Here is a 27,852-nt window from a genome sequence, read left to right on the forward strand (position 1 = left end):
AAAAGGATTTGGAAGTTGTCATTCTAAAAAAACCACATGAAGGATTTTACTGAAAGAAACCTCAAACACTGTTGAAATAGGCAGGGTCCTAATGAATCTTTATTCCAGATTTTTGTCAGAGCTGGATCCATTAATTGAATCCCTACTAATTTACAAACTGTTTATAGAAACGAGAGGCACAGATCTCTTGCTCACAGGGCTGTGGCACTGCTAATTTTTATCCCCAAGTCAGTGCAAAGCTGGATTGGAACCTGGGGTGTAGGTGTGGAGCAGAGACCCAGCATGTCGGTGGCATCCATACATCTGGGGTCCTTATCTCACAGCGCAGCCATACAGCTAGAGCCTGGCTTACTGAAGAGGCAGCAATGCTCATCATACATGTGGAGTGTCACAGTCTATTTAAAAAAAATGTAAGGTATGCTTTACTATGACTTCCCTGGCACGTCTGCAGGGCTACAGCCCAGCTAGGACTGTGCGTGTCCCATCGCTTTTCATTCTCCAGCATCCCCTACAAGTGGTGAGTTAAAACCCCAGTGAAGATGTCATATGTGTGTGTATATATGTGTAAATATAATTGTCTACCTGTAGCTTTTCTTGATGTAAAAAATAATTTTATTCAGGGATAAAACTTTACACTAGCATTTTTTGTCATATAATCAAGTCTAGAAGACAAGTTTTGTTAGTTTTGAGGCAAAGTGGCATAACAACAGTACGTACGGACTGTTTACCTTCTTTTTATTTTTGGTTCTGTTAATGTCTGAATAGTTCAGAAAAAAAAAAATCCTTAAAAATTAGGACATAAAATAGGACACATATTTTATCCATAACTTATGTCAATTTGAAACACCTTTTATTGCCTACATAAGTGAATATATGTAAACTTTATTAGTAATTTCATTTCAAATTTAAAAGAAGCAAAGGTGTATTGTAGAATTCACAGATAAAAGTTAGTTTTAACTATGAAGGTATTACCAGTGTTGCATTTCTTCATGTTATGGTTCACTGATGTAGAACTGAGATGTATTTTATATTAAACAATGCATAGCACCATTATACAACAGTTCACTAAATGCACATCCCATTTAATCTTTTGTAGGAATTAATATAACTGGACTGAAGTTACAAGGAAGAATTGAACTGAGCCAGTAGGGTTAACACTAACAGGAGATTACTAGCCAGAAGAAAATTACAGCTCTTCTGAGAGACAGTGCCGAAAATAGCAGCATATCCTTGGCACCATCATAGGAACTGGTTAACTGGTGACCCTGAAGAAACACTTGTTTCCATTAATTCTGCTGTCATTATTTCACTATTCTTGAACTCTTCCTCTGAATTCTTCTGTCCTTCTGATCCCAAGACAAGATGGCAGGAACATGAGAGAGAACATAAAGAAATTACAATAAGCTGACGGCTATATAATTATATTGTAACCTACTACACTGAGAAGTTACACCAACAGAAATTTGGCAAGGTATTGGCTGCTAGCTGCTAAACACAGGACACTCACTAGCTTAACATTAAAAAAAAACAGGCTCACTAAAAAGCAACAGCTACGTTACAAAGAAGCTAACAAAAAAATTCCCTTATGATACTTAGGTTTAGCTGGTTCATCTTAGGTTCATCAGCTACATTTTCTTGTCTTATGAATACTTGTTACATTTGCAGTTGAATATATATATAAGATCACAATGCTACAAACCTTTTTCCAGCATGTAGTTTTGCCACCTTTAGTTAGACACAAAGGAGTACTTGCTCGAACTAGGGTTGAAGACTCTGCTGAAGGTTGGTGATGTTATTAGGTCATGTGTACTGTAATCATTTGAGCACCACAATTCTTAAAGCCTAAGACATGATTTCCTAGGTAGAAGGCAGCAAGTATGCTTTTATGTTGCCAGACAGACCAAGGGAATCAGTTTTTGCTCTGAAGAGTCTGCTGTATACCCTGAATCAGAAGTTTCTTATTTCGTAGATACTTCAAATTTTGAAGGCATCTCTACTAAACAGAAGTAAACAATTTCTTATTTAATTTTAAATGTTCCAGAGCTTCTACTGTAAACATAATAACTTCTAAGTGTTAAGGAACATAGTGGCAAAGAGTTACCGATAGGGTTGATGGTGAAGATGCCGTTTTTTTCTTCAATAACAATTGCTACGGTGTCACAGTCCTGATTACAGATATATTGAGGTTACCTGAACCCCACAGTTCATCTCAACCTGACTTTTGTTTTGTTTTCCCTACAGAGTTTGAATTGTTTCAACAGCGGGAAGTCTTACCCGAATATTCTTCTGAAATCCAGACTTTTTCAAAATGCATCGATTTATTTTCCAAATGGACTTCATATATTCCAGTTCATTAGCAGGTAACAGAATTGATAATGACTTTTGAATGAAATGTTGTTGTTCTCATGCACACAGCTACAGCAGCCACGCGTGAAACTGTGGCCTCTGTAGTGACAGGGCATTAATATTAGAATCCTTTAGAAGATGACAGTTTTGGAAGTTGTGACAAATGAAGTCCTTGGCATTATCTTTGAGTGTCCTTGGTTGAGAGGGACAAAAGAGGCTTGGGAATCAAGACAACCAAGATGTCAGCCTTCCCATTTTGCCACTGATGTGTAGAGAACATGTTGGGCATCAGCTGCCTTCCGCAGTTCTCTAGTCTGATAAAAATGGGGACAGTTGTGCTTTTTTATCCAACTCAAAACAGTGCCATGATGGATTAATTATTTGGATAGCACTCGCAGTGCTATCCAAATGCTGCTTATTCATGTTTTCCCCACTGCAACAATATATCTTCATCACTAATAATTAACTGCTAATTACGGTTGCTGAGACTATGATAGTGGTGTTTACCACCTTATTTTTAATTTCAGGGTAGATGCCTACTTAAAAGTTACGTAAATATATAACATTACAGTACATTTTCCTAATGACCCTGCTATGTCTGAATTTGATCCTATTCAATGGTGACTAGAGTAATAAATAGTAAAGATGACCTTTATTCTGTAGAGCTATACAGATGGTTTCTATTGTATTCTCGACAGTTAAATCATGAAATGTAAAGAAGCCATTCTAAGCAGGAAACAGCTGGGTCAAAGGACTGCTGATGCCAATTATGCTTCGTACATAATAATGCACATTTTACCTATTTGGAAAAAAATTCACATTTATTTACTGTCAAACAGGTGTTAAACTTTACACTGGGTATTAGTGATGGGCTCATTATTAACAGGTTTACACAAAGGGATGAAAAAAGCAGAATTTTTGTTGAAACAATTTACATTTCATTAGGTTTTTATCATAAAATAAATTAATTACTAAATATAGGCAGAAGGAATATGGAAGAGTAATAGTTATGTTTTATTTATTTTTTTTTAAAGGACAGGCACCTTTTATTCACGAGGAAGCTTGTGAGAAGTGTCCAGTGTCCCCTTTGCCCCTTACCACCCAGCCCTGATTGAAGAATGAACAGGGAATGGCGTTACAATCCTGGTTAGCTATACCAAATTTGTGCAAGGCTTGGCATAATTGGCTTCTAAAACAATTTTCTCCCCAAATTATGTATTTTGGCAATAAAAACTCAAAAATTAAGAATAAAAACTAACTTGTCAAAGCAGAACGCTGTTTACAGTGAAAAATAAGTGAAAACGGGTAGAACTTCCATTTTAAACACACTACCGTACTATGAACAGAGTGTAAGAAAAACAGCTTATAACATATGTGCAACCAGGAGCTTTTCACAATATTTTCTTCAAACTCTTTAAAATTATTTTTAATGACAATTATATTTCAGTTGGACACAAACGTATTTATTTTACCCTAGCAATAGAACAAAATATAATTTCTTTAGCCATTTTTTCATGAGAACGGTTCATTGTACAGTTGAGGAAATATATGAAATAAGGCCTGTGGCTTGATTGCTAGTGGTTAGACATGTGTTCAATCTTTGCCCTAATGGAAAAGATTTGCAGTGAACTGCAAACTGATGCAGAATATTTCTCCTGCCTTTGCAAGTCTTGTCAGGAATAGTAAGGTACAGTAAATTTGTCCCACAGGATTTTAGAGCCTACGCCTTGTATATAATACAATGTAGGCCTAGAAAAAAAATGGTGCAGCCATATTTACAAATTTAGTTCACAAACTGCTGCAGTAAAATGGCTGGAAAGTGTTTATTTCTCTTTTTTTTTCTTTTTTTTTTTTCACAATTTTGTTAAATTCAGCAGCAGAAGATATCTTAAAATACCTTGTTGGTATTTCTTTTCTTTGTAACAAATAATTCATTTTAGTATACTCTGTGTATATACAAAGTTTTTGTTTTATAAAAATTCACAGAACTGCGAGGTCCAGTCATCCCTGTTACTGGAGAACCACAGGGTCAACAGAATTGTCTCTTCAAGCAGATATGAGGGAGCCTGCGTGGGGCCAATTAAGTCTTTTTAATACTTGTACGTGGCCTTTAATATTTCTTTGCTACACTATTAAAGGCTTGTCACTAGTTGCATTTGTCCTTCTCTAACATCCCCTTCAGGAATACATCCTTCCTTGTTAATGGGAATTATATATCCATCGCTGTTACCCCTGCTGATTTGATAGTACATCTGAAGCTGATGGCCAGCTCCCAGGTTTGGCATGCTCTTGTAGTAAATGTCCTCATTTTCACTCCTCCTGGAGGGAGAGAGATCTTCTTCAACGTCCGGGCTGCTCTCGGGATATGGAGAGTCTCTGAGGTTGGGCATGCTTGTGTAGAGAGAGTCTCTGTTGGGGGACTGGAGGTGGTCGTCAGCCTCGGCTGTCAGCTGGGACACGTAGCTGTCGGTTCCCTCGGTCTTCACTTTCTTCTGGGGCTGGTACAGAAGGGAGTGAGTCCGCTGAGGAATGAGCGGGGCCTCCAGCTCTTTGTGGTGGAGCTCCAGCCCGGGGGTGTCGCTGTGCATCAAAGACGAGGCATCTGCCACGATGGCGTCATCTTCGCTGCTGCTCCCACCGATCACGGCTTTGGCTGGTAGCGTGCGCTCCAGGTTGTGGTTCTTGCTGCTGCCCCGCAGGTTGTTGTGCACTAATTCTGAAATGATCATTTTCTCAAAAGCAGTATCATTCAGGCTTAGTCCACAGTCTACGACTTGCACACTGTCGTTATAGTCTCCGTTGCGCAATGAGTAGCTGTTGTTGAAATTACCATTTAGCGGTAGAGTATCCATGGCACTTGTATCCCTGGCATTGTTCAGTGAATGTCCTGGAATGGAAAAGGACAGCTCTGGTTACCGCCTGAGGTGCTTTTTACCACGTCAGAATTGTTTTTTTAACAAACTTCTTTAATGTAGTTCAGGACAAAGTTGTACTTGGAAGTAAGACTTGAGAAAAGTTAGGTTATTGAACATTCCCAAATGTAAACAGTTGCACACCTTATAGGAAAGATGCATTTTAAAAATAGTAACTTGTATTTCCTGTGGGGAATAGTGGCATATTAATTTCCGTATTTCTTAATTTAGTGTCAATTCTGTGACTCTTCCACAAGGAACTGTTCACTCCATGCCCTTGCATATGTAATGCAAAGCAATTCATTTGGAAACATCTATGTTTTGAAGTACACCACCATGATTTAGAAAAAGAAAATTAACAGAATTTGTCCTAAACAACACTAAATTAAAAAAGAATTAGATCACAGACATAACTGAAGGTAAATGTACGACATAAACCCACATAATTGGCAAGCAACTACTTTAACAACATTTCTAACATTTTTTTTTTCCTTTTTTTTTTGAGATGAAGTAAAGAAAAGAATGAAAAAAATGGATAAATACAAAGAATTCATGTTAAACGAGGACAGCCGTCTTTCACACTACAGGGACCAGGGCTCACAAGCACCATCCAACAACACGATAGACAGCAGGTGGAATGACTCACTTTGGACAACTCACATCATGTCTGTCTGCTCAGGCTATCTGGCCTAAGAGTAGCTGATATATAAAAGAAAGTAAAATGATTTATTGTAACATGATGAAGAATTACTGAGCTTCTCAGCAACTTAGTCAGAGCAAGGGTTCAGCAAATTAGATTACTAAGCAATAACAGCTTTTCTTTTCCCACTTAATGTAATTTTTTCACTTATATTCTGTCTGCCAACAACGGCCCCAGGCTTCTAAAGGTCAAAGTTTGCCTGCAGTCTGCATCAGTCACAGTGACAGCGCTGAATGAACCAGAATAGTTAATTAAGAGTTAGGCCCACAGTTACCATGGGCATGCAAGTCAAATGCAGAAATGTTAGGAATTTCTGTACGTATGGCTCACAGAAATTAAACCAAAGAATAAATATTAGTTGTGGAATGGGAAGAGGAAATCAGCCACGGCTGATATCTCATAGCTGCTGGAAGAATGACAGATTGGGTAAGTCTGCTAGAAATATGAAAAGAAGTTGGGGGGGTGTGGGGAATGAGGTCTTATGATGGTTAAGGTCTTTATGGTTTTGGCTTTTTATTTTTTTTTTGAATTAATTTTTTGGTAAAAGGTTTTCCTATAGACACAAACACATGTAAACTACAACAGCACAGTGCTTCCCAAGCAAAAGAAAAGAGAAAGAAAATAAGCTTTGAAAGAAATGAAACAGTCTGAACCATGGCAAGTCAGATGGTTAGAGCATTGCTAGAAAATCACTTTTATCTACAGGTATGTCTGGAAGTAAAGAAAGAATGGAGTGACTTTACTGAAATGAGACTGACCACTGTGAGGCTGCTGCATTATATGCAAGGCTTGGAGGAGTATAAGGAAAAGGTTGGTTTTGGAAAAGATTACACATTTTTCCCGTTTGTTTTGTTTCATTTTGTTTTTTCATAATTAAAGCTGCAGCTTATCCTAGAAAATTCAGTCTTCTCTGGAAAATACTGTTTTCAATTAAAAGTAATTGCATTTTTCTCATGAAAACATTTTTGCCTTCAACTTTAAAAAACAGAGCAATAATTTCCAAATAAATTCCGAGTAATTTGCAAATAATTTTTATTCTGTGTTATTGTTAATTCCTTTCCATGTGTACTGATTTAAACGGTGATGAGGGCTGTTTGAAAGGTCTCTTAAAGCTTTGATGAAACAACTTTGTAGTTTTGCAATTTCATATGTGTTCCAAGATTCCTCTTGCAATGGATTTAGCTGCACAGGACATATGGCATTTATAAAAGTAGACAACACATGGACCACATGCTGGCATTCATTTCCCTCATGAAAGTGATTTAATTCTATAATTTTAATTCTCTTCTCATAAACAGATAGCGAAATATATCTGATAATCCAAAATGAGTTTTCTATGATATACTGCAGAGTTAAGCATGCTAGAATATATTTAAATTGGTTTGATGAGTCCAATTTTTGTTGCCCATGATCAGGTAATTCATTTGAAATCTTTCCATAGCCTGTAGCAAGATTACTGTGGGAATGTAAAAACATAAGTAAATTGTTAAGCATTTCTGCTTGACACTGCTTTGGTTTTAAACAGCAAATTATTTCAGCATTGCGTAACTTCTGTTACCAATAGGGTTTGCTACAGACCTCATGTTGTTTCCCAAAAAGCAGTATGCGAGTTCTTTTTGAATGTGGAAACATTTCATTTGCAAATTGTGAACCACTTGCCCGCTGAGTCTACTTCATGACCGCTAGTTATGTTTTAATTGTGCCCATTAAAAATCATGCTGAAAAAATTTACATTTGATAGGCAAAGTTAAGTTTTACTCCCATACTTGTCTCTCTGTAGGTTGCTAGAGGAAAGCATAAGGAAAGTAAGAAAACAAGAGAATGAAAATAGAAACTACAGTTCAGTTAAAAAGGAAACTTGAAATAAAAACTGGGAACAAGGTTTTACGAGCTCTTTATCAAAGATTTATCGTTCCAGTTAGAATAAAGTGATCTTATTACTCATCAAACAGTAACTGCTAGGTATTTACTGCTGAATTGCAACGTAGTTAAAAAAAAGCAGGTAGAAAACGTAACAACAAATGTTAGGTAAGTGATGACACCCTTTATTCCTACAGAACTAAACTGTTCTAACTACTAATCTCAAGATTTTCCTACAGGAAAATGATCTACCATAAAGCTGCACTATACTATAGTTTAGATCTATTTGCTGCTGGATACAGTTTTCTACACTGGGGTATCCAAAGGTGTCAAGATGCCTTGTGTTGCTTTAGCATCTCATCTGTTCCATAACCAGGTTTTTCTCAGCAAGCTTTAGAGTCACCCTTATATTGCATAGACATGATACCTCTAAGTGATATATATCTTGAAGATGGGCTCTCGGACCATGTGGTGTCAGTCCTGTAATAGTATATTAAGATTTATGCCACCTGTGTTAAAAACATGGATAATTATTGGTAAATACTGTTATGGCAAAGGCATTACTATAATATAGTGCAGTTTTACAAGCTGACATTGGCAATACTGTATTTCTCAAACTGACAGAAATTCAGAATGTACGGCTAGGGTATTGCAACCTGAGTTTCTATCATCTAGAGAAAAGGAGGGATTTGGAGTGAGCCAAGAAAAGCGGTTTTATTCAGGAAGTATAAGCACACCTGGTGAGTTAAACACAGGAGCTGAAGGGGCATTACATACAACTGTTTCAGCGAGCAATGTGTTATAGGGGTTGTTAGTGCCGTGTGGTCGAAGAAGAGGGTTTGTTAGTAGGTAATTGCCAGTCATTCCTAAAGCAAAAGAAACAGAAACAAATGTCAGTTCTTTAATTTTAGGCTGACAGTTTCAATAAAGAATATTTTTTATTCATCATGAATCATGTAGGACTTGTCAAATGTAATTCAGCTGAAAATTTCTGAATGTATTTGAGCTATGTATTTGAAATGGGAGTAGGAAAATACAGTTAGATTCCAGTAATTCACAGGTGCTGTCCAAATCCCCCAAGTAAACATCTGGTGAGAGTGACATTTACTAATGTATACAAAACCACTGTTACACAAGGATAGCAATTAAATGTGTAGAGATCAAGGTACTACGTAAAGCTATTAGAACTTTAAAAATGATCATATGGAACACTCCTGTCCAGAATTGAGAGAACTGAATTTCTCAGATTTAAAGGTATTGAAAAACATCTTATGACAGGATCAGAGTTGTTATTCGCTTTATCAAAAACACATGGACAGTGGAAGGGAGTTGGTGTTTTCAAACAGACAGTGGATGACAAACTGCAAGAAGCACATCTTAGTATATGCAAAGGTATGCATGCTGAGGGGAAAGCAAAATATTTGCTCTAAGAAATCAGAGCATTCACGTTTTCTCCCGGGACATTCATGCTGCAAATTTATCTGCCAGGTTTTAAAGAAGAATCCCTCAAACGACAGATTTTCTTTAAACAATCAATTTACAAACAATGTAAGACAAAGCAAAATACTACCTGACTAGGTTTGCTGGGTTTTTTCTGACCCATTTTACATGCTAACGCAACACCATTTGAACAACTCTTGGAATAATTAAAAACAAACAAACAAACAGTAGTCTATCTCTGATTTTAGCTACTAGAAGAAAAAGAGGTTGGAATAATGACTTAAACGCACACAAAATGCTATGATTTAGAACTTAAACATTTAACTAAGCTAAAATTCCACTTTCTGTTCTATTGTACTGCTCAGCAGTATATCAGGATCAGTGTATTACAGATCCAAGGACAAGTAAAGAGCTATATTTTTACAGTATGGATATTTTTATTTGACAAGGAAAAGACAGCATATTCCAAATATTAATGCTTCTGTACTACCATAGATAGCGGGTAGCAGAAATGAGCAAAAAATTCGAATGTTCAGGGAATTCCTGCCTCATGATGCTAATCTTATTTGAAAGTTTGTATTGGGGAACAACTAAAAATATTTTATCAGAGGTTTTTTTTTTTTAGTTGTAATGTACTTATTACCAGAAATAGTAACTAAAATATATATTGCCTAGGATTTTTTTTTTCCTGTGTGTTCTATATTTAATCACAGTTAGAATTATTACCTGTAATTTATAGTTGAGAGATTTCTTTTTTCAATCCAAAATTTTTGGTGACCTTTAAAAGCTTGATTTTTAAAGGTAAAATGACACTTGCTGTTAGTTACTGAACTACCCTTACATGTATGCATTACTAAAATAGTGACAATATTGTAACTGAATGAAGGTGATACCAATTTTTCTAATCATGGCAGAACATCCCCAGTGACGTGAGACTGGAGCTGCAATCACGGAGAAGCTTCCAAGACCTCTGTTCAACTCTGAATTAACCAAGGGCGCAGCCTGGTTAGAGCAAACCTCAGGAGTCAGACACATCACTTTAGGGTGAAATCCCAGCCTTTTAGCTATAGCGTATTTACGGGATTTTAGTAAGACACTGGAAATGAATGTTATACTTTCTTGGACATGAAAAATACATCTTTTCTGCTTAGGGGAAGAAGTTACTTAATTTTGATTGTGCTAGAGGAACATTCAGGGGGTGGGAGCAGTGAGACACAGATGTCTTACCCGCTTTCTAGATGGCAAATAGCAGAAACAGAATAATGCCTTCTGAAATGTTTTCATCTAACATTTATTTTGGTAGTAAAATGTGTGATAAGTACATGTCTCCACTACCAAAAACAAACAAAACCACCACCAAACCAACCAAACAAAACAAGCCAAAAAACCAACAAGGGACTAAAGTGTGCAAGTGTGGTCACTGAGGGCTTCCCAAGAGCCCTGGCAGTGGGGAATTTTCTGTTGGAAACTTTCCGAGTTGAGCAGGAACTTGCACTGAGGTCAGGGCTGTGTGTTCTTCTCCTAGGGACTGTGTGAAGAACAAGCTTTGACCTTGGCTTGCAGAGAGTGCTCCTTCCCTCTGCCAGCTCAGCTCAGACTGCCTCACAACCCATGGCGGGAAGGGGACAAGGGACAGGACATTCTGCTCAGTTAATACCCTGGTCTTCTAAGTGGACATGAGAATGAGGTTACAGATTTCAAAGTCTATTTGAATTGAGAAATTTAGACTTGTGGCTTCTCTGTGCCTGAAAATCTGGATTCTGTCCAATGTGACACATATGATGCTCTTGGAAATAGAAAAGATAAATGGTTTACAGACATCTTTTGCATAGAAATGATATCAATTAGATTTCACTGGGAAAATTTCTGCACCTAGAAATCATAGTCAAATATGCATTAAAATGTTACTGCACTCATATTTCTGTTTCAGATTTAACCTATAAAGGTTAGGAAAGATTTAAAATTATGATCTTTCTTGCTTTTAAGTTAAATTGTTGATGAAACTTATTTGAATACATTCCCACGAATGGAGGAATTCAACTTCTATAGCAGGGGGCCAGTTGAGGGAACAAGGTTTTAAAATGTGCTGTTGGATGACTTTAAAACTCTGCTTTTAGAGAACATTGGTTCCAGAATTTTTTTCAAAACGTTCTTTTCAATTCTTCTGCATTAAATGATATAAAATCTGTATAAAATTTAAGGCTTCTGAAACGGAAATGTTCCCAGTGACTGACCTTGATTAAGTGTTGAAGTGCTGTTGATGTCACCTGAAATAAAAGACGATTCAGATTGTTTTCTCACAGTGTCATTCCACATCCTTCTTATACGACTCTGTTAACATAAAGCAGTGAGAAAGAAGCATATTAAGTTACAAAATGATTTTTCCTATTCACGTGCTATTATGTAGAATGTCTGGGGCGGGGGGGTTGGCCTAAAGCAAGACATTCTTCTAGCATGGAGTGAAACTCCATCTTTTGTTATTAAAACTCTTAACTTACTACATTTCATTTAGGTGAAACATGGGTGGATAAACCTTCCTAGACACCAGCCCCTAATTACAAGAAAAATAAGGTGTTTGCGACAGACCAAAGTAAAAGTTTAAAAAGAATCAATTTCACTATGCAGAAGTATGTATTTGCCATCTAAGTGATAATACTGAGAAGACAATTAGTGCTTCTGATTGGAACACATCTCAGCAGGCTTTTTGTAACGATGGCTAATATGAAAGATGCTGTCAAAAATCTCCTTACCTGAGTGCCAGAGGAATAGCGAGCGCTTGTTCTGGTTGTTGATGCCTTCACTGAGCTGTGGGGACTCTCGGTCGGCAATCCACCACAGCAGTAGGAATGTCGGAAACATTTACCGTATTCCTTACGTACCTACAGGGGAAAAAGATGATACTTAGCACAAAATAAAATCCTCATTACTGTCTTTGCTGACCCTAGAAATCTGAGTGCACCTATGTGTAGGAGATTTTTGTCTGACAGTGCAACAAAACTAATTAATGATTCCAGTATTTGGCCTGCATTTATTCACCTTCTGTTTCCAGTGAACTACTGGAAGCTTTAGTTTTGTAATTTATGCACGCTAACATTAGTCAAGAAAGTAATCACGATTGATTTACGGAGCTGCTAATTCTCTCATATTCAATGAGGCTACACTGACTACTACTTTCAGATAACTGAAGAGCATCTTGGCAACATGAAAAGACACAGATACTTGGGAATCTAAGTGTCACTTCTACATCAGTGAGACTCCTAGTTTCTGGGAAAAATGGAATCTGGAAATGCTGCTTGACCTATGAATATGTAGGACAGAAAGTTACGGATACACAGCAAAGGGAGAGGGAAAACACGAAAAGTTAATAATGTGGATTTACATATCCCATGTGCTGTTATCAGTATTAGGAGCATTTTACTCAGGGAATACATAGTGTCATGTTTCTATAAACCACAAGGTTGAAGAAAATTTGAATTGTGCCTTAACTTCAAGCTAAGGTCACTAACTCATCTTTTAATAGAAGTATATGCTACATATTTTAAGCAAACTCCTATCTGTATCAGCACAAAAGACAAAACAATGAAACCAGAAATATCTGGACATAAAGATTATAATTCTATGTCCATATACATAGTTAAAGATTACAATTCTAACTCTATAGTCTGAAAAACATAAGTCTATCTATATCATCACTAGATAGTATAGCACCTAAGAAAATATATTCCTGAACACTAATGGATATTAAATGCTCCAAACCACTACGCAGTGGAGACAATAGCAATCAAAACTGTATTTTTACCCAAATACCACCCTCCAGGGCTGGTTTTGCCTAATGCCTATATTGCAGTGAATGTACATTATCTGTCAGTGCTGCGCATTCCACTGTCATTATTTCTAAATTATAGCTTGTTGGAAGCCGATGGAAGCAACAGCACTATCATCCTGTCAGAACTGGAAACATAATAGTTTTCACTTTCACAATTCTATTTCTCTGTTCAATTTAGTGACCAACCAGTAATCACAGAATAAAAAGACGACATTAGCTATGCAGACAGAGGACAGGATGATATCCAGGCAAAGGCATAAAAACTTAAAAATCTTAAATGGCAGCTTCAACATCCTTTCAGGTATAAATCTTATTGCTCTGGGTTATGCCTTTTCACACTTGACTGCTATTTTAATATTGCTTTTTGCTGACTCCACTTAATACAAAAACAATGCACAGCTGTAAAAAGAAATAAAAAAATGAATCTGTTTTTGATTTTCAAGTCAAATACAAGTGGTAGAAAGCGTAACAATACACTAAACCCTCATCTAGAAATTATTTATGTTTTTGAGAATGTTTGCATTTCCTTCTCTCATTTCTTAGGCTCAATCTCCTAAGTGTGCTTTTGTGCTCTCTAAATGAGAGAAGTAACGTGTTCATCTGGATAACATTCTTTACGTCTGCCAGATTTTTTCCTAAACCACGGCTGAATGGTGGTGTCTCCACCAAATTTAGACACACTGATACTCTTAGAGCTGGTAATACGATTTTTTGTACTTACACAGCAACGCTTTATCCAATGGTCTCAAACCATTTTATGCGTTAGTTATGTCTCTGGTGAGCTAATTATAATGGGAGTTAATAATTGCTAGGTCTCCAGCCTAAAACTTAAAAATATTTAGAATCTAAATAGTGCAAATTGAGTATTTTCAAATGCAGGATGTATTGCATTTTTAAAGTTTTGCGGGTTGGGATGTTTTTGACATTTCCCCGCCCTCTCAGGTCTCCTTACTTAGTCAGGTGTTAATGACTACTTTTTTCTAAGGTGCGTCAAAGTTCATACTATAATTAATTTTTATATCTCGCTGGATTTTTGTAATGGACAAGCACAAGTCCAATCCCTGCCTGTCACCCGTAGCAGCCTAACGGGATCTCGGGAGAGGTCGACTCCCTTGATCTGAAAAAGAGTTTGCAGGCTGCGATGGGCTGATCCTGTGGATGATCCCTTGTTTGCAGTGCTGCGGCACCATTGGTTTCATGTGTACAGAAAGGACTTTTGGCTCCGAGCGCCGACCCATGTTAAACAGCACATCTTCTATAGTACTTTTCTTCCCAAGGCCTCAAAACTTTTCAAGTCCAGGCTGGAAATACTGCATCCATTTTAAACCCGCCCAGGCCACAGAGTAGTTACACGCCTCACACAAGTACAAACAGCAAGAACTGCTCTTGAATCCTAGTCCCCTCCTCAAACTACTTCAGAATACTCCAGTTTTTGACACTGCTGTTTTTTTAAGAAATATATGTGGTGTTTTTAAGGAGTTAGAGAACACACATCTGTGTTGTCAGTAACTTACTTTCTTTTGAAGGGCACAATGGAAGATGAAAATAAACATTCCTTGGAAAGCATTAAATACTGTGAAGAGATACGTCATCACAACAGTCCCCTCATTGATGAACAGCAGGCCAAATGACCACGTGAGGCCAAGGAGACACAGGAGAGCAAACGCACCCAGGACCCAGGATCTGTAAAAGAAGATTCATTTTACTACCATTACTTATGAGAATGCACATTGCCAAATCCAATATTAACATTTCAGTTCCTGCAGTTGACTTTTACTAGGTTCATATTCAAATGTAAAAATTCCTTGAGTTTAACCTTTTATCTATTAAAGAAAGAACAAATCCATTTGGTAGTCTTAGTCTCCAGTGAAAACAGCAAGAGTAGATATGACCTTTTTCTTTCTCAAGAACTGCATATGATGTCAAAACTATTCTGAAATGCAGAAGTATAGCACAAGCCCCAGCTACTCCACTGCTTTATCTGCTTTTACAAAAGAGATTGATAAATCTGGCTTAGCCACTAATCACACCATGGATTTTAAACAGTGGTGCTGCCATATGACACCAAATAATGTAACACAAATGCACAAAGGTTAAACAGCAGATTAAAAGCCTAGAGCCCAAATCTTTAATGCTCCGATAAACTCAGCTAAACTGAAGCTAGATGATCTAACTTCCGCATGAAGAAACCCTGCTGAAATGTGACAAAAATATGGATATTGCTCTACAGGGTAGTCTAAAAAAAAATTCCATCATGAATAGGTTAAGGAAAAGTAATTGTAGAGAACGGCACAGAATGAAAGGGAAAGGGAATTTAGTCAGTGAATTCCACATCTAACTAATGATCTTACTTGATAAATGGCTTATTATCTTCATAGCTAGAAAGCATTATAAGCAGAAAAGAGAAACAAAATTATTAGACAGAATTGAAACAGAAATTAATAAGAGCATTTGTAATTGTCTATAAAAATTAGTCAAAATTAGGAAATTCAAAATGCAGAGGCAAGCAATTTAAAATTATAAAGGCATATAATAGTTAAAAATTTAGTTAATTAAAATTAAGGGAAATCCACAATATTGACCGAGTTTGTAAAGTTAAAAGTCATGCTAGAAGTTTGTTAATGTAGGGTTCTATCTTACCCAGGTAAGTCCGTATTATAGTAGCCATCACAAACACGGTAATTACTGGTGTGGATGAGAAGACAGAAAGAGGAAAAGGAAGAAAAGAGAGAGATGCTAAAGATTAGCTCTCTCTCATCATGCAACATGCAATGAAGCTGATACTGACCTCTCTAGAACAGCTAGTTCACAATATTAGCCTTACTGAAAATCTCCCTTTGCCATTTTCAACATTCAAAACAAATCCGCAAGACCCTTTCACATCCAACCCTCAGTGTTAGAAAGTTGCACCATCCCTTCCGTGTTGATAACAAAACCTTCAGGACAAACTAACGCTACACACAACACAGTGAAAGACTGGCTAAAGAAGCAAGAGCTGCCAAAGCCTTGTTAATTATAAAACACTTATATTGCTCTGCAAAAGGGATACTGCAGTACAGCACCACGATAAAGTAAACATTTGTTAAATTAGCATGAAAACAGCAGATAATCTTCAAGTTAACAATAATAATAGAGTCAATTCTCTTGGGAGAACAGGATTACAAGTAGAAACTGCTCAGAATCCCTAAATCAAAAAGTCATTTAACAAAACAAACTTAATATAATCATATCAGCCTTGCAAACAAGAACATCATTTTTGAACTGCATTTTAAATGCAAATGAAATTACTACAGTGCTGTGGCATTTCCGTGAAGCAGTTTCTTGGCACTAGTTCCAGGCTGAAATTATCTAATTTTGACCAGTGTTTGTGACATTACAGCAACAATGTGACCAAAGCAGGATTGGCTCTGTTTGCTTCTAATTGACATCTGCAGTTGCTGGGAGACAATGGCATGTGCTCCTAATGGAGAGTAGCTTTCAATCAGTTCAGCAATCAGAAAATAATCATAGTTCTCATACTTGAACACAAAGCACTTACTTAATGTTTTCCAACCTGCTAGAGTCTGGTTTCAAAGTGTTTGAATGCTTCACCATTTTGCACAATGTGATCACCAGGAAGATAAGATTCAGCTGTCAAAACAGATAAGAATGAAATTAAACTACTTCAAGTAATAGGCTGAATGATGATGTTACAGACTAAACAAAAACCCCGTGTTTTATTTTCAAATGCATAGTGAAATTGGGTAACTATATCAGTCTGTGAAAGATGATTGCGAATACGGACAAGGGGGGGAAAAAAGTTACAAGTCCTTGCTTCACTTAATTTTTCAAGTTCACCTCATCATCATGAACCACCATTTTTAGCTCATGTCCAACACTTGTCACTGTCAGTCCAGCTCTGTCTTCCAGCATGTTGTGCTTGGCTCCCGTTCCCCTTCCTTCGCCTGTCACCTCTGGCCCTGTTCCCATCCCACTGACTTGCTCCGAGGTCTGCAGTCTTCACTCTACTGGACTAGTTGTCTTTTTACCACCCCATCCTGCTTCTGGAATGGTTTTTGCCTCTGCAGTTCTTTTTTTCTTCAGTTACATTTAAGCTGTTTTCAAGACCCCAGTGGGATTTGTGAGAAGGGGAAAAAAAAAAAAAAAATCAGCAAAGTTGTAGCAAATGCATCAAACTTAGCAGTGCCATAGAGGTGCTGGTGGTGCGCTTGGTACTGCCCTCTTTGCCTTTGCACTCGGGATGCTGTGGAAGCCAGACTGCAAGCTGCTTGAAGGAAAGGACTACACTGCCTTGTTCCTGTTGTGTCATCCATAGAGATAAAGCTGGGGAAGATACTGAAGGGCATTTTTTATAGTTTTCCTATTGTGAAACAGAATCACAGATATCAAAGATACAGGTGCCTTTCTCCTATCGTTTTCAAAGCATGTGATAGCATAGGTAAGCCCAGTACAAGGATACCTGCAGAACTGGGGTTGAAAAGTGCTATATATATATATATATATTCTATGATATAGTTAATTTGAGTAACTAGAACGTACTGTTCTCTATCATGCAGACAATTCAAATAAAATTGTGTGTTTGAAAATAGTAAGAGCTATGTCCTTTCAGGAAGAAGACACACATCCTTATCTACTAGTAAATGGTGCACAAGAAATGGTTGAACCAATAGCTAAGAGAAGATGGGAGAATATGCTTGGACGTCCTTATAACACATATATTAGATAGATTATAGCCTTATTCTCACCATCCTTTGTGCATATCTGCAACTGGTTACTGATAGAGAATGATCAAGCCCAGTATCTCATTTCGAGGAGCTTTTGGGTTGAGACAGACTCAGAATCCTCACAGTTTTTGTAACATCTGGGATACTAGCTCCTACCAGATGTGTTCCTACGGTTGTGCCTCAATGGTCAGAAACGTGACTCAAATCCTAATAAAGAACAGGTCTAAACAATCTAGAAAAGAGTATTTTGAAGACTGTGATCACAGTCTGTTAATAAAGACATATTATAGAAATAATTCTTACGGCTAAGGGCAATCAAGTTATCACTGCTGCTGCTGTCTCAAAAGCAGGATGGGCAGTATGAACTATAATGCAGTTCTCAACACCAGAACAGCGTATGGCAGCTTTTGACCTCAACAGTCCTGATTCGAAGTAAAACATTTTTACCCGTGTTATCTATCTTGAGATTAATACAAAAAAAAGTCTATGTGATACAAATAACAAAAATAAGCTTTTATTTCTGTCTGTGTTTCAAGAACTGACAGAAAATACTTGACCTTTAAGCGGAGGTATGTACGTGGTACAGTTTAAGCATGAGTTCCACTGCTGAAAAATGTAACAGAAGTGTCAATATGTCATGACCCTGCTGATTACTTTTTATGATTCTTAGAGGTAATGACTGATCAGTTGAGAAACACTTAAGTATATCATTGTGATAATTTTGTTCATCTTATCTAGGTTTCGACTGTACTACATGAGTTCTTTGGGTGAGAAAACAAGTTGCTTCTCCCCGTGGCGTGGGACCTGGTCCTCAGTTCCATGCCCTTGCGGGCAGACTTTTTTCTTTTGTATCTGAAAAAGTTTCCTGCACATTTTGGTAGCTGATGTAAGATAAACTTCTCCAATCTGCTTAAAAAAACGTAACTTTGATTCACTTTTTGTGAAAACAAACAGATTAAGAGCTAAGAGACATGCCCCATGCCAATCCTAACACGTAAACCAACTTTGGCTGCAACCTATGCAACTGGGAGCGCCGAATCCAGTTCAGAAAGTATTTACAGCACAGCTGGAGGCTAATCCTTGCATAAGTAGCTACCCTGGAGTATCCTGTATTATACTAGCGACATCGTTCTTGGATCAAAAACTCATAGACATGGCTTAGCCCATAAATGACTGCCTTATGAAACGAGAGGTTTTTATCCTCTGATTCTTTGTACAACGGAAGTGCTGGTTGACATACGAAAAACAAAAGCTTGTATTTACATACTGAGGTTCCTTTGGTGACGTGCAAGCAGACACAGCCCTACCCCAGAGCATAAGCCAAGCTCCTGTGCATTAAGCAGGCTTTATGCAGATACTCAGCTCTGTATGTATATATGTCCTTGCTGGACTGGGGAATAACTGTACATAGGAGTTTCTAATAGACACTTTAATTCTAATTTAGGTACAGAACCCCCAAAACAGCCCACAGAAATAATAATGTTGTATCCCAATAGCTGAAAAAGTCCTTGCAAGAAAAAAATAGAAGAAAAAAAAGGCAAAATATGGTACTTTGAAGACAAAGTGAGTTGGACAACAGAGCATATGATACTTGTTCCTCCATCGCTGTAAAATACCACGTAGTTTCCAGTTTCAGCAGTCAAAAGACCATGGTTTGCCACTTGTTCAAACATGCTGGCATCTCTGTTACACATTATATCATTATCAAAAGCCTACTTAGCCCACTTACAATACTGTAACCAAACCTTTGTACAGAGTTGCTCTTGGCTCCCTTACTGCTTTTCATCTAGAAACGGATTGTTCTGGAGGAACTCACAAGTTAAAGACTTCAGGGCATCCTGCCATTTTGTTACCCAAGACACTAAGCACTGAGGAAAGGGAACTTGTAGGAGAATAATTGTTTTTAGAAGGAATGGCTGAATTACTTTTCTTGGCGAGAAATATGTGGGGGGAGAACAAAACACACAGTGCTTTTGCATTCATTTGTACCAGCGTTGTATAAGGAAGGCTTTTTCAGTCCTGAGCAACCTGGTCTGAACTCAGAGCTGAGCCTGTTCTGAGCAGGAGCTTGGACCGCACATCTCCTGAAGTCCCTCCCAACCTGGATTGCTCTGTGAGGACTGAGCTGTTACCCATCTAAGCAAATGAATCTGTAGATTCAAGCCTGACAGACAGTCTGAGCAGGACACCTTTCTTACGTTCACCACAAACGTGCAGGGCCCGCATGAATGGCAAGGTGGGCTTTTGAAAGCAAACTGGTGAGGGAAAAAAATGGGCCTCTGACAATGATGACTTTCTCATCTGTCCATATAACATAAAGGGCTGGGCTTTGGCTTAACAACTGGGCTGCATCCATCCCTGATGAACCAGAATCTGCACCTGCACAGTGCTACTCTCCTTCAACAATAATAAAAATACAAATATATTGTGTAAACACACATACAGCCAGAGTGTATACATCTCAAACAGTCATGAAATTATAGCCTTGATAAAGTCAGTAAAATCTCTCACGCTGCACTTGTGAACATCAGACAGTCTTTCCAAGGCTAAAAATAAGCATTTAAAAGTCTGGTCAGGCATTGGTTTGGATTTGAAGATTCTGCTGTGATACCAAGAGTGACCAAAGACACAGTTACAGTTGGTGGAGCTGTAATGTGAGATCTCTTAAAACATTAGCTGGTAAGAATAAGCAAAAACCTGAATTGATATAATTTCATTCATGTTTGTATTAGGTTTTTGCTGTAATTTCTAAAACATATAATCCACTAGAAGAGACAGGGTATTGGATTACATAGAGGACTAGCTTAATCTATATTCTGAATTTAGAAATCTAACTTAAAAAAAATTAGAGTACTTTTAAAAATACCAGTTCCTACTTATCTCTTAAGACGACAAGTGCAATTGGATAAACAGTTATGTATTAAAAAATAAAAAGTAACTACTTAAAAAAAAGTGAGGTTTTTATGGTAACAATGAAATGCGACACTCAAAGGTCCTGCGTCTTTCACAGCCAACACACAGAGGGCCGCTTCTGGTCTGGAAATCAGGAGGTTCCGGACATGAAAAACAGTGTAAGTAGGAATTTTGCCTTTCTGGCACCTGAAACCTCTGTAGTATTGAAACCCGTGCAATACTGAGAGAGGGAGTGAGTGTTTTCAAGTTAAAACCTGCACAGAAGACTAATGGATTGGAATTAGTTGCAGGTACAAGGAATTAGTAGCCAAATAAAGCTAGATTTTGCAGTAATTATGATAAATTTACCCCTGTAGAGCAATAGATAAATACCATTTATCAAGTGTCTACTACAGAAAGATATACATGTATTACTTATATGCATAAGCTTACAAATACAGCCTGTTTTCACATACAGAGCTAGATTATGTGTGTATCTGTATGCATACATCCACTGACTTGGGTGAAGCGATGCCTCAACCTGAGGGAAAAAATAAACTATCTTCCCTACATTAATGAAACAGGACATCCTGGGACTTTTTGCTTGAACAACCTTTGGTAGCCTAATAGATCAGCTCCATCTGCGAGAAGCAAACTCCAGTGGGTTTGGCTGAATTAAAGTGAAACCAACATCACCCATTCCTTGGATATGAATGAATGTGGATCTACATGGAAGTCAAAATGCTCCGACTTTTCTGACCACGGATTACAGGAGTGCACTGTTTGTTTTGTAGCCATCAACCTGCTCAATTGAATCACGTCTGCCTGAGCTTAGCAGCTTAAAATTCACTCCACACAGCCTGCAGTGCTGACATGGATATGATAAGACAGAAGAACAGAAACACCACTCTGAAGTAACCTAGCTGAACTGCACATGTTCTGACCCTTTTTGAACTCCCCGGAGCTTTTGTTACCTGGCAAATGCAACTCTAAAACTGGTCTTGTATCTCCAGATCTTTGCTCTTAGCCATGCAGAAGCCTATTTCTCTCTGGGACTGGCGGCAAGAGAGGTGCTCTCTGAAGAAGGCTTCTAAATGAGTGTGCACGCTGAACTCTCACTGAACTGAATTAATTATTAAAGATGCAGATGGAGCTGTCCAAATGATAAGAACAGCTCCTGACGTATCATGATCCAAGCTTTCATTAAACCATTTCAGGCATACTAATGGTTTCCCACCGCTCATTACTTACATGCTCTTTTCTCATAGATATAATAACCCTGGTGCCCAAAGGCATGACAGGCTATGGAAATAGTGAACTTGAAAGCTCCTCAGAAGACATACTGAGGAACTTCACATTTCCCCCCTATATTTCCCATTCTCATTTTTTGCAAACCTGTATACAGATACAAATGCAAATAACTTAAAAAGTCAGGAAAAAAAATTGCATGTTAAAGTAGTAAGCAATATTGTCAAAAATAATTTGTGTGCATTAACATTACTGTTAAACTAAGAATCACAAACGTGATGTGATTAACATGTTAAAAAGCTTACCAAGTGAAATTCTCACATGCTACTGATAGTGAGTAAGCTACACTACAAATATGGCTCCTCTTCGGTTACACTGCACACGACATATTATTTTTCAGCCATTACACTTCTCACGCTTCTTCTCCAGTCTCTCTTGAGTTCTCAGTTGGGACGATTAGAGGGCAAAGCAATTGCTAGAGAAGAATTACTCCCAGGAACTGTGCTGTGATTGCTACCTGCTGTTTCATATTTTTGAAGTTGGGAATACTACTCCCAAAGGCCTTTTGCGTCTCGGCCTAAATGATTTGCTGGAGGATAATAATGTCATGGCCAGTAAATAATAGTGAACTATGTCTGTACATGGTCAATATGATTAAATGTCCTTCACCTCTATTCTCACTCTGACCTGGTTATGAGGAAGTGAAAACGCCGTCAGCAATGCCAAAGCTTCCCATGTGAAATGTTATTTTAAAGCAAGGGAGAGAAATAGAGGTGACTTGGCAAAATACTCCCAGTAACAATAAAATAAAAAGCTAGACACAGAAAGCAAAGTTATCACCACACAATCAGACTTGTGGTAACTACACTATTGTGGCATGAAACTTAGAACAATTTTCTAGTAATGATTGCAACAACTGTAAGAAATACCTTTGTGTTGAAAAACATTGTCTGTCATGTTGAAAAGAATATATCTATCTTTCAATTGTAATTGCAGGTTTAACTAAAAAAGAATTCCTATCATCCTGAGACTTCATTTAATTTAAATGTATTTAGAGCAAACACTGTACGATTATTATGGTTTATATTTAAATCTTAAAACCACTATGATTTTTCTAATTCAACTTATACATACATGAGTTTTGGCATCTACCCGTTTCTTTGAAAATATGTCAATGAACTCAAACAACTCCTACACCGTATAACTATCCTTTCTGAAGTGACTGCTCAATGATTGAAATAATAGTTTTTGATATAAACAGAGAGCTTATTTCGATACTGAAGACACTAAGAAAGAATGAAGTGCCTACAAAAGATTGGTCAGGTAAATTTTCCATAGAAAGTTGCATAATCAAAGTATCAATTGACTTTTCAATGGTGAAGTGAGGTAAACTATAAGCTACAGAAAGTGTTGAAATAGTACATCCAGCATGCGGATCTATAGAAGTCAGAAATTTCAAAATTATGCCTGATGCATGTGCTTCAGGTTGAAAAAACGACAAAATACAATCCCTGAATTTGGAAATTCAAGGTAACTGAACTTCTGTTAACATCTCACAACTCACTACTGCATAAAGGCAGGAGAACAGGTAACTATTTAGCTTTTCATGAAAACAAATGATTTCAAATTATTCCAAACTCTCAGCAGTTATGACAAAAGCTGTCTATGTGCACCAGCCTTCTAGAATATTTCCCAAGCACAGCCAGGCTTTAAAGACACTGAACTAGCAGAGAAAAACACGGTGAGTCAAAATGTACATCTTGCATTTGCTTTCCTTCCGAATTCCTATGTTGTGCAGTGTCGGTGTTATTAGTCTGAAATAGCAGGGAGATGGTTTTGCCCTGGCTTGTCAGACGGCTCTGCGCTCTTTACCTGAAAGTGCTCAGAGAATGGATAATTGATGTGTGAACACAACATCCGAGCTTAAATGGACATTGGGGCAACAGAGCTGTGGCTGCACAGATGGGTGTGCATGCATACAAAGACTTTACTCAACTGGTTGCAAGAACGGGTATACGCTTTCTACGAGTTACAGAATATTCTAGTTCTTATGCTAAAAAAGATGAACTTGCATGTCTGACAAAAGTTACATGTAACTTAAATACACACAGAAGTAGCCACGGAAAAATACACGTATGCAACTACACATACAAATACTGTGTAAGTGTAACGAGATATAAGATTTACTTAATTATCCAATGCTTTAGAACACTTTTGAAATAATTATGTTGGACAATTAGTAGTTAAATTCTGGAACGTGTATGATAGTGACTCAATTGAAAGCAATAATAACGGTTCCTTTAAAAAACCCGTGTGTTTAGTACTTCATTGATTTTTCATATTACTACACATGTCAATACGACCTTCAGAGTTCAAGCCATTAGGAAAAAAATGGCTACGCTGAAGTGCCACCACAGCTTTGACAATTAATCATTTGGTCAGCACTCTTTAAAGATTTCTAAACATTTATATAACCACTGGTCACATTACAAATTGTTTATAAGCATTTTCATGAAATGTCTTGTGAATAAAAGGATGGTATCGACTGATGTTATTCAATCTGTTTAACTTTGCTGTTAGGCAACTTAAAAGGAAAAACAAAGTTCTTACCAGAATAATAAAAGTAACAGGTCCAATGAAACTCCAGATAAAATAGTTATCTACATGGAGCCAGCAACTATCATGGAAAAGAGAGAATGGAAAGTGAACAATTGCATTAGCACCTCAGTCCAATAAATGGAAAATGCAAAAATACTTCCTAAGCTAACATTTTGTCAGTAAACAATGATAAACATTGCACAGCACCACTTAGTCCATGGACATTTTTTCCTAACCTGCAACTCTTCTGGTGACTACTGTTTAATAACACTATTGAACTTGAAAAATATACCATCATGAATAGGTAACACGGAAGAAGAAACAAAAAGCGATCAAAAGTTCTGGTCACAGGTGCTAATGAGTCTAACATCAGTAAATATTTTTCAAAGGGTTTCCATGTAATCTTCAAAATCTGCTTTTAATTGTATCATGCAAAATGCTTACTGCTGAGGAATGTGAGACACAAGATGTTCTGATGCTGTGTTTTGCTGAAAAACAGTGTAGTACAAATAAAATGCCCTAACTAGGAGTTGAACAGTAGAGAAAGAATATATATGATACCAGACTAAATGACATGTAAACCTATTAGGGTCGACTTCACTTAGCAATTTGTTTTTCATACAGCCCAGTTCCCTGCTGAATTGCTCTTATTTGTCTTTCACCAGTAGCAAAATCAGGCAGCTTTCTTGTAGTCAACAGTATCTTCCCATTCTGTAACTAATTTAATCAAAGGACAAAGTGAACACTATTGGTAGGCAAATTCACACCTTCGGTAACTCAAATCCGTAGAAATGTTTTCTGTCTACCTTCTGTCACTTTCTATATATAAATATATATTTTTATTTTTGTTAATAAAAGGCAGTGGCTAATTTTAATCCTACTCTACCGGCCTGATAAAGTATTATCAAAGTGGAACATATGGGTTGGAATATTGTACTGTCATAATTCAGGACAAGAGTTAGCTAGAGGGGCAGTTGGAACAAAGAGATCTAATGAAGCATTAGCTTAAAACTGGGCGGTTAGGCCTGTCAGATACTTTAAGTTGAGAATTTTTACCGAATATACATTTGAGGCCAAAAAGTTATTTACTTTTTCAATTTGTTTCAGGTCAATCTTTTGTGTTAAAAGAAAGACCATAATTTAGAATCGGTCTCTCTAGAGTACAAATCCTCTGAACCTAGAGAATTACAAGAGACTCTATTGTAATTTGTGCACAGCATTGCCATTCTCTTACCAATAAAGCTTTCAGATGGTGTTTTAGTCTGTCAGGGACCCTCTGACAGCTAATAGGCTTTAAAAAATTATTCACTTGAAAAACACTCAGGTCACTTGCAATTACTTACGCTTTCTCTGTTCCGTAGCTCTTATAGTCAATAGCTGCTGAGACACCAACTACTGTAGCAGGGAAGAGGTAGCCAGCAACATAATAGTACTTCTTCCTAGAATATTCACTTTCAAATACTTCTACTAACATTAGATAAAGCTGCACTCCTTCCAGACACATCCAGGCAAAGGCTGCCAGGAAGAAAAAGTGTAAGAGACCTGCGAATATTGGACATGCAATCTGCAAAGAAAAAGAAAGATGGAAATATAAACCACAAAATCTTCGCAGCATTACATCTCTAGTTAAATAGTGTGTAAGAGGACAGCATATACTTCTATCAGAGATCCTTCTCAAACATAGGAGCATTTTCCCTACCTGAAAACATACACTGAAAGTAAATTCTGCTGAACACTATGAATGAAGATAAGGAAATCGTGTCCTCACTCCTAATCTTCCATTATAGAGTGGACTTTTCGATTTTATAAGCAACCCTTTAATTTTGAAACTGATATGGTTTTAAGGCTTATAGATGAAATGATCTGAGGCATGAACAGTTGGTTCTGGATGTGTAATACTGCTTATTTAAAATTGTGAAGCAGCCATCGAGCCATTTTTGTCTGCTGTAATTTGGAAGTTTCCACTGTTGTAACAGAAATAATCTGAATTCCCTCTCCTTTGACTGAATTCTGGATGAAATTCTACCGAATTAATAGATCTCAACCCAATGAATCTCTTCTGAATGACAGAATTAATTTCACCAATATTTCCAAAACACCTGCATGAATGTGCAGTGTAAAAATGAGTAAATATATAAATAAAGCTCTGTAAATATATATATTCAAGAAAATAATAAATAACTGTTGAGACATATGAATATTTAGAGAACATATGTATGTTCCTAGTATGTCAACACTTAATTTAATATCCTCTTTCAAAAGTTTAAGCCACCTGCTTCATTAATAGCTGATGTTTCTCAACTGAAAATGAAAAACATTGCTGTAAGCAGGAAATTAAGGCCACAGTGGTATTTTTGATGGGTGTAAATACTATTTATGAACATCTATCTTATTGTAACATTGAGCTTTTATGTCAGCCTTGCTGTGTCAGAATGCTGAAAGCTTAGCAGTGCTGTCATGTTTTAATTCAAATCTATTTCAAACAGTCATTTCAGAGAACAAGATCAGTACACACAGAGAAACCTTACCTTGTACTCTGTCTTATCGATGCCTATTAGGAAAATGAACTCAGCAATGAATAGGTTGATACAAAGGTTCTTGTGAATAGTATTACGATCACTTTGCAGGCCACGGAAAAAACAGAATGTGAAGATGCAGATGGCCAGGCAAACAAGAGAGATGACAATTCCCACCCAGGTGATGACAGTGAGGAGCAATTCGTGCACTCCATCTTTGTACTAGAAATAACCAAGAATGGAGAAAATTAATATGACTCTTCATGAGTATAAACAAAAACCTATTTTCACAGGTAGCATCCAGAAACGTTACTTGTTCAATACATGAGATGGGCAAAATGTACTCAGTAATTTCCCAATCTTGGGTCAGCTTCCCAGAAAAGCAAGATTAAGGTAAGTATAAGATGAGCAAGTCTGAGAGAAAAATGCCATAGCAGATAGCATTTTTACTTTTCTTATGACTTGCTGTAAACTTGTCAGGCAAGAACAAGTAGATTAATTCAGTATTTTGGAAGTGCCACTGGGCTCTGACACAAAGAGGAGAGCGCTCCGTGGGACTTCCTAGAAGAGTACGTGTTCGTTCCTACAGACCTGTAGCTCCACAGTGGAGAAGAAAGCAACAATTTACACACCAATTAGGAGAAAATGCAGAATACGTTACACGTGTAGTTTCATCTCTAATCTCATGCTTAGCTAAAAAAGGTTCCTTGCTTCGGTTGCAACAGAATCACTTTGTCATCTTGGCTGTCTTTTCAGCGACCTTTCCGAACACAATGAGTTCATGAAAAGT

At 37.3% G+C, this 27,852-nt stretch overlaps 1 protein-coding gene across 18 annotated transcripts in view; it reads right to left on the bottom strand.

The window, feature by feature from the left end:
- Nucleotides 1-693: 693 nt before the first annotated feature.
- The window catches only part of ADGRL2 (adhesion G protein-coupled receptor L2), a 169,346-nt gene continuing 142,187 nt past the window's right edge, over nt 694-27,852 (bottom strand). For 8 of the 18 annotated variants that reach the window (XM_082053209.1, XM_082053210.1, XM_082053200.1 and 5 more), the window contains 9 exons: nt 27,075-27,284; nt 25,890-26,110; nt 24,559-24,625; nt 16,623-16,714; nt 15,436-15,462; nt 14,599-14,767; nt 12,009-12,137; nt 11,493-11,589; nt 694-5,233 (listed from right to left, as the gene is read on the bottom strand). In XM_082053209.1, the coding sequence (XP_081909335.1) occupies nt 4,479-5,233; nt 11,493-11,589; nt 12,009-12,137; nt 14,599-14,767; nt 15,436-15,462; nt 16,623-16,714; nt 24,559-24,625; nt 25,890-26,110; nt 27,075-27,284 (1,767 nt within the window). In that variant the 3' untranslated portion in view covers nt 694-4,478. Of the gene's footprint in view, nt 5,234-5,904; nt 5,958-8,245; nt 8,328-9,984; nt 10,046-11,492; nt 11,590-12,008; nt 12,138-14,598; nt 14,768-15,435; nt 15,463-16,622; nt 16,715-24,558; nt 24,626-25,889; nt 26,111-27,074; nt 27,285-27,852 lie in introns of those variants that run through there. The other 10 variants (XM_082053201.1, XM_082053212.1, XR_014184096.1 and 7 more) reach the window with 9 other exon arrangements.

This window comes from Streptopelia decaocto, assembly GCF_964273445.1.
Source record: "Streptopelia decaocto genome assembly, chromosome: 5".
Taxonomy (NCBI): Eukaryota; Metazoa; Chordata; class Aves; order Columbiformes; family Columbidae; genus Streptopelia; species Streptopelia decaocto.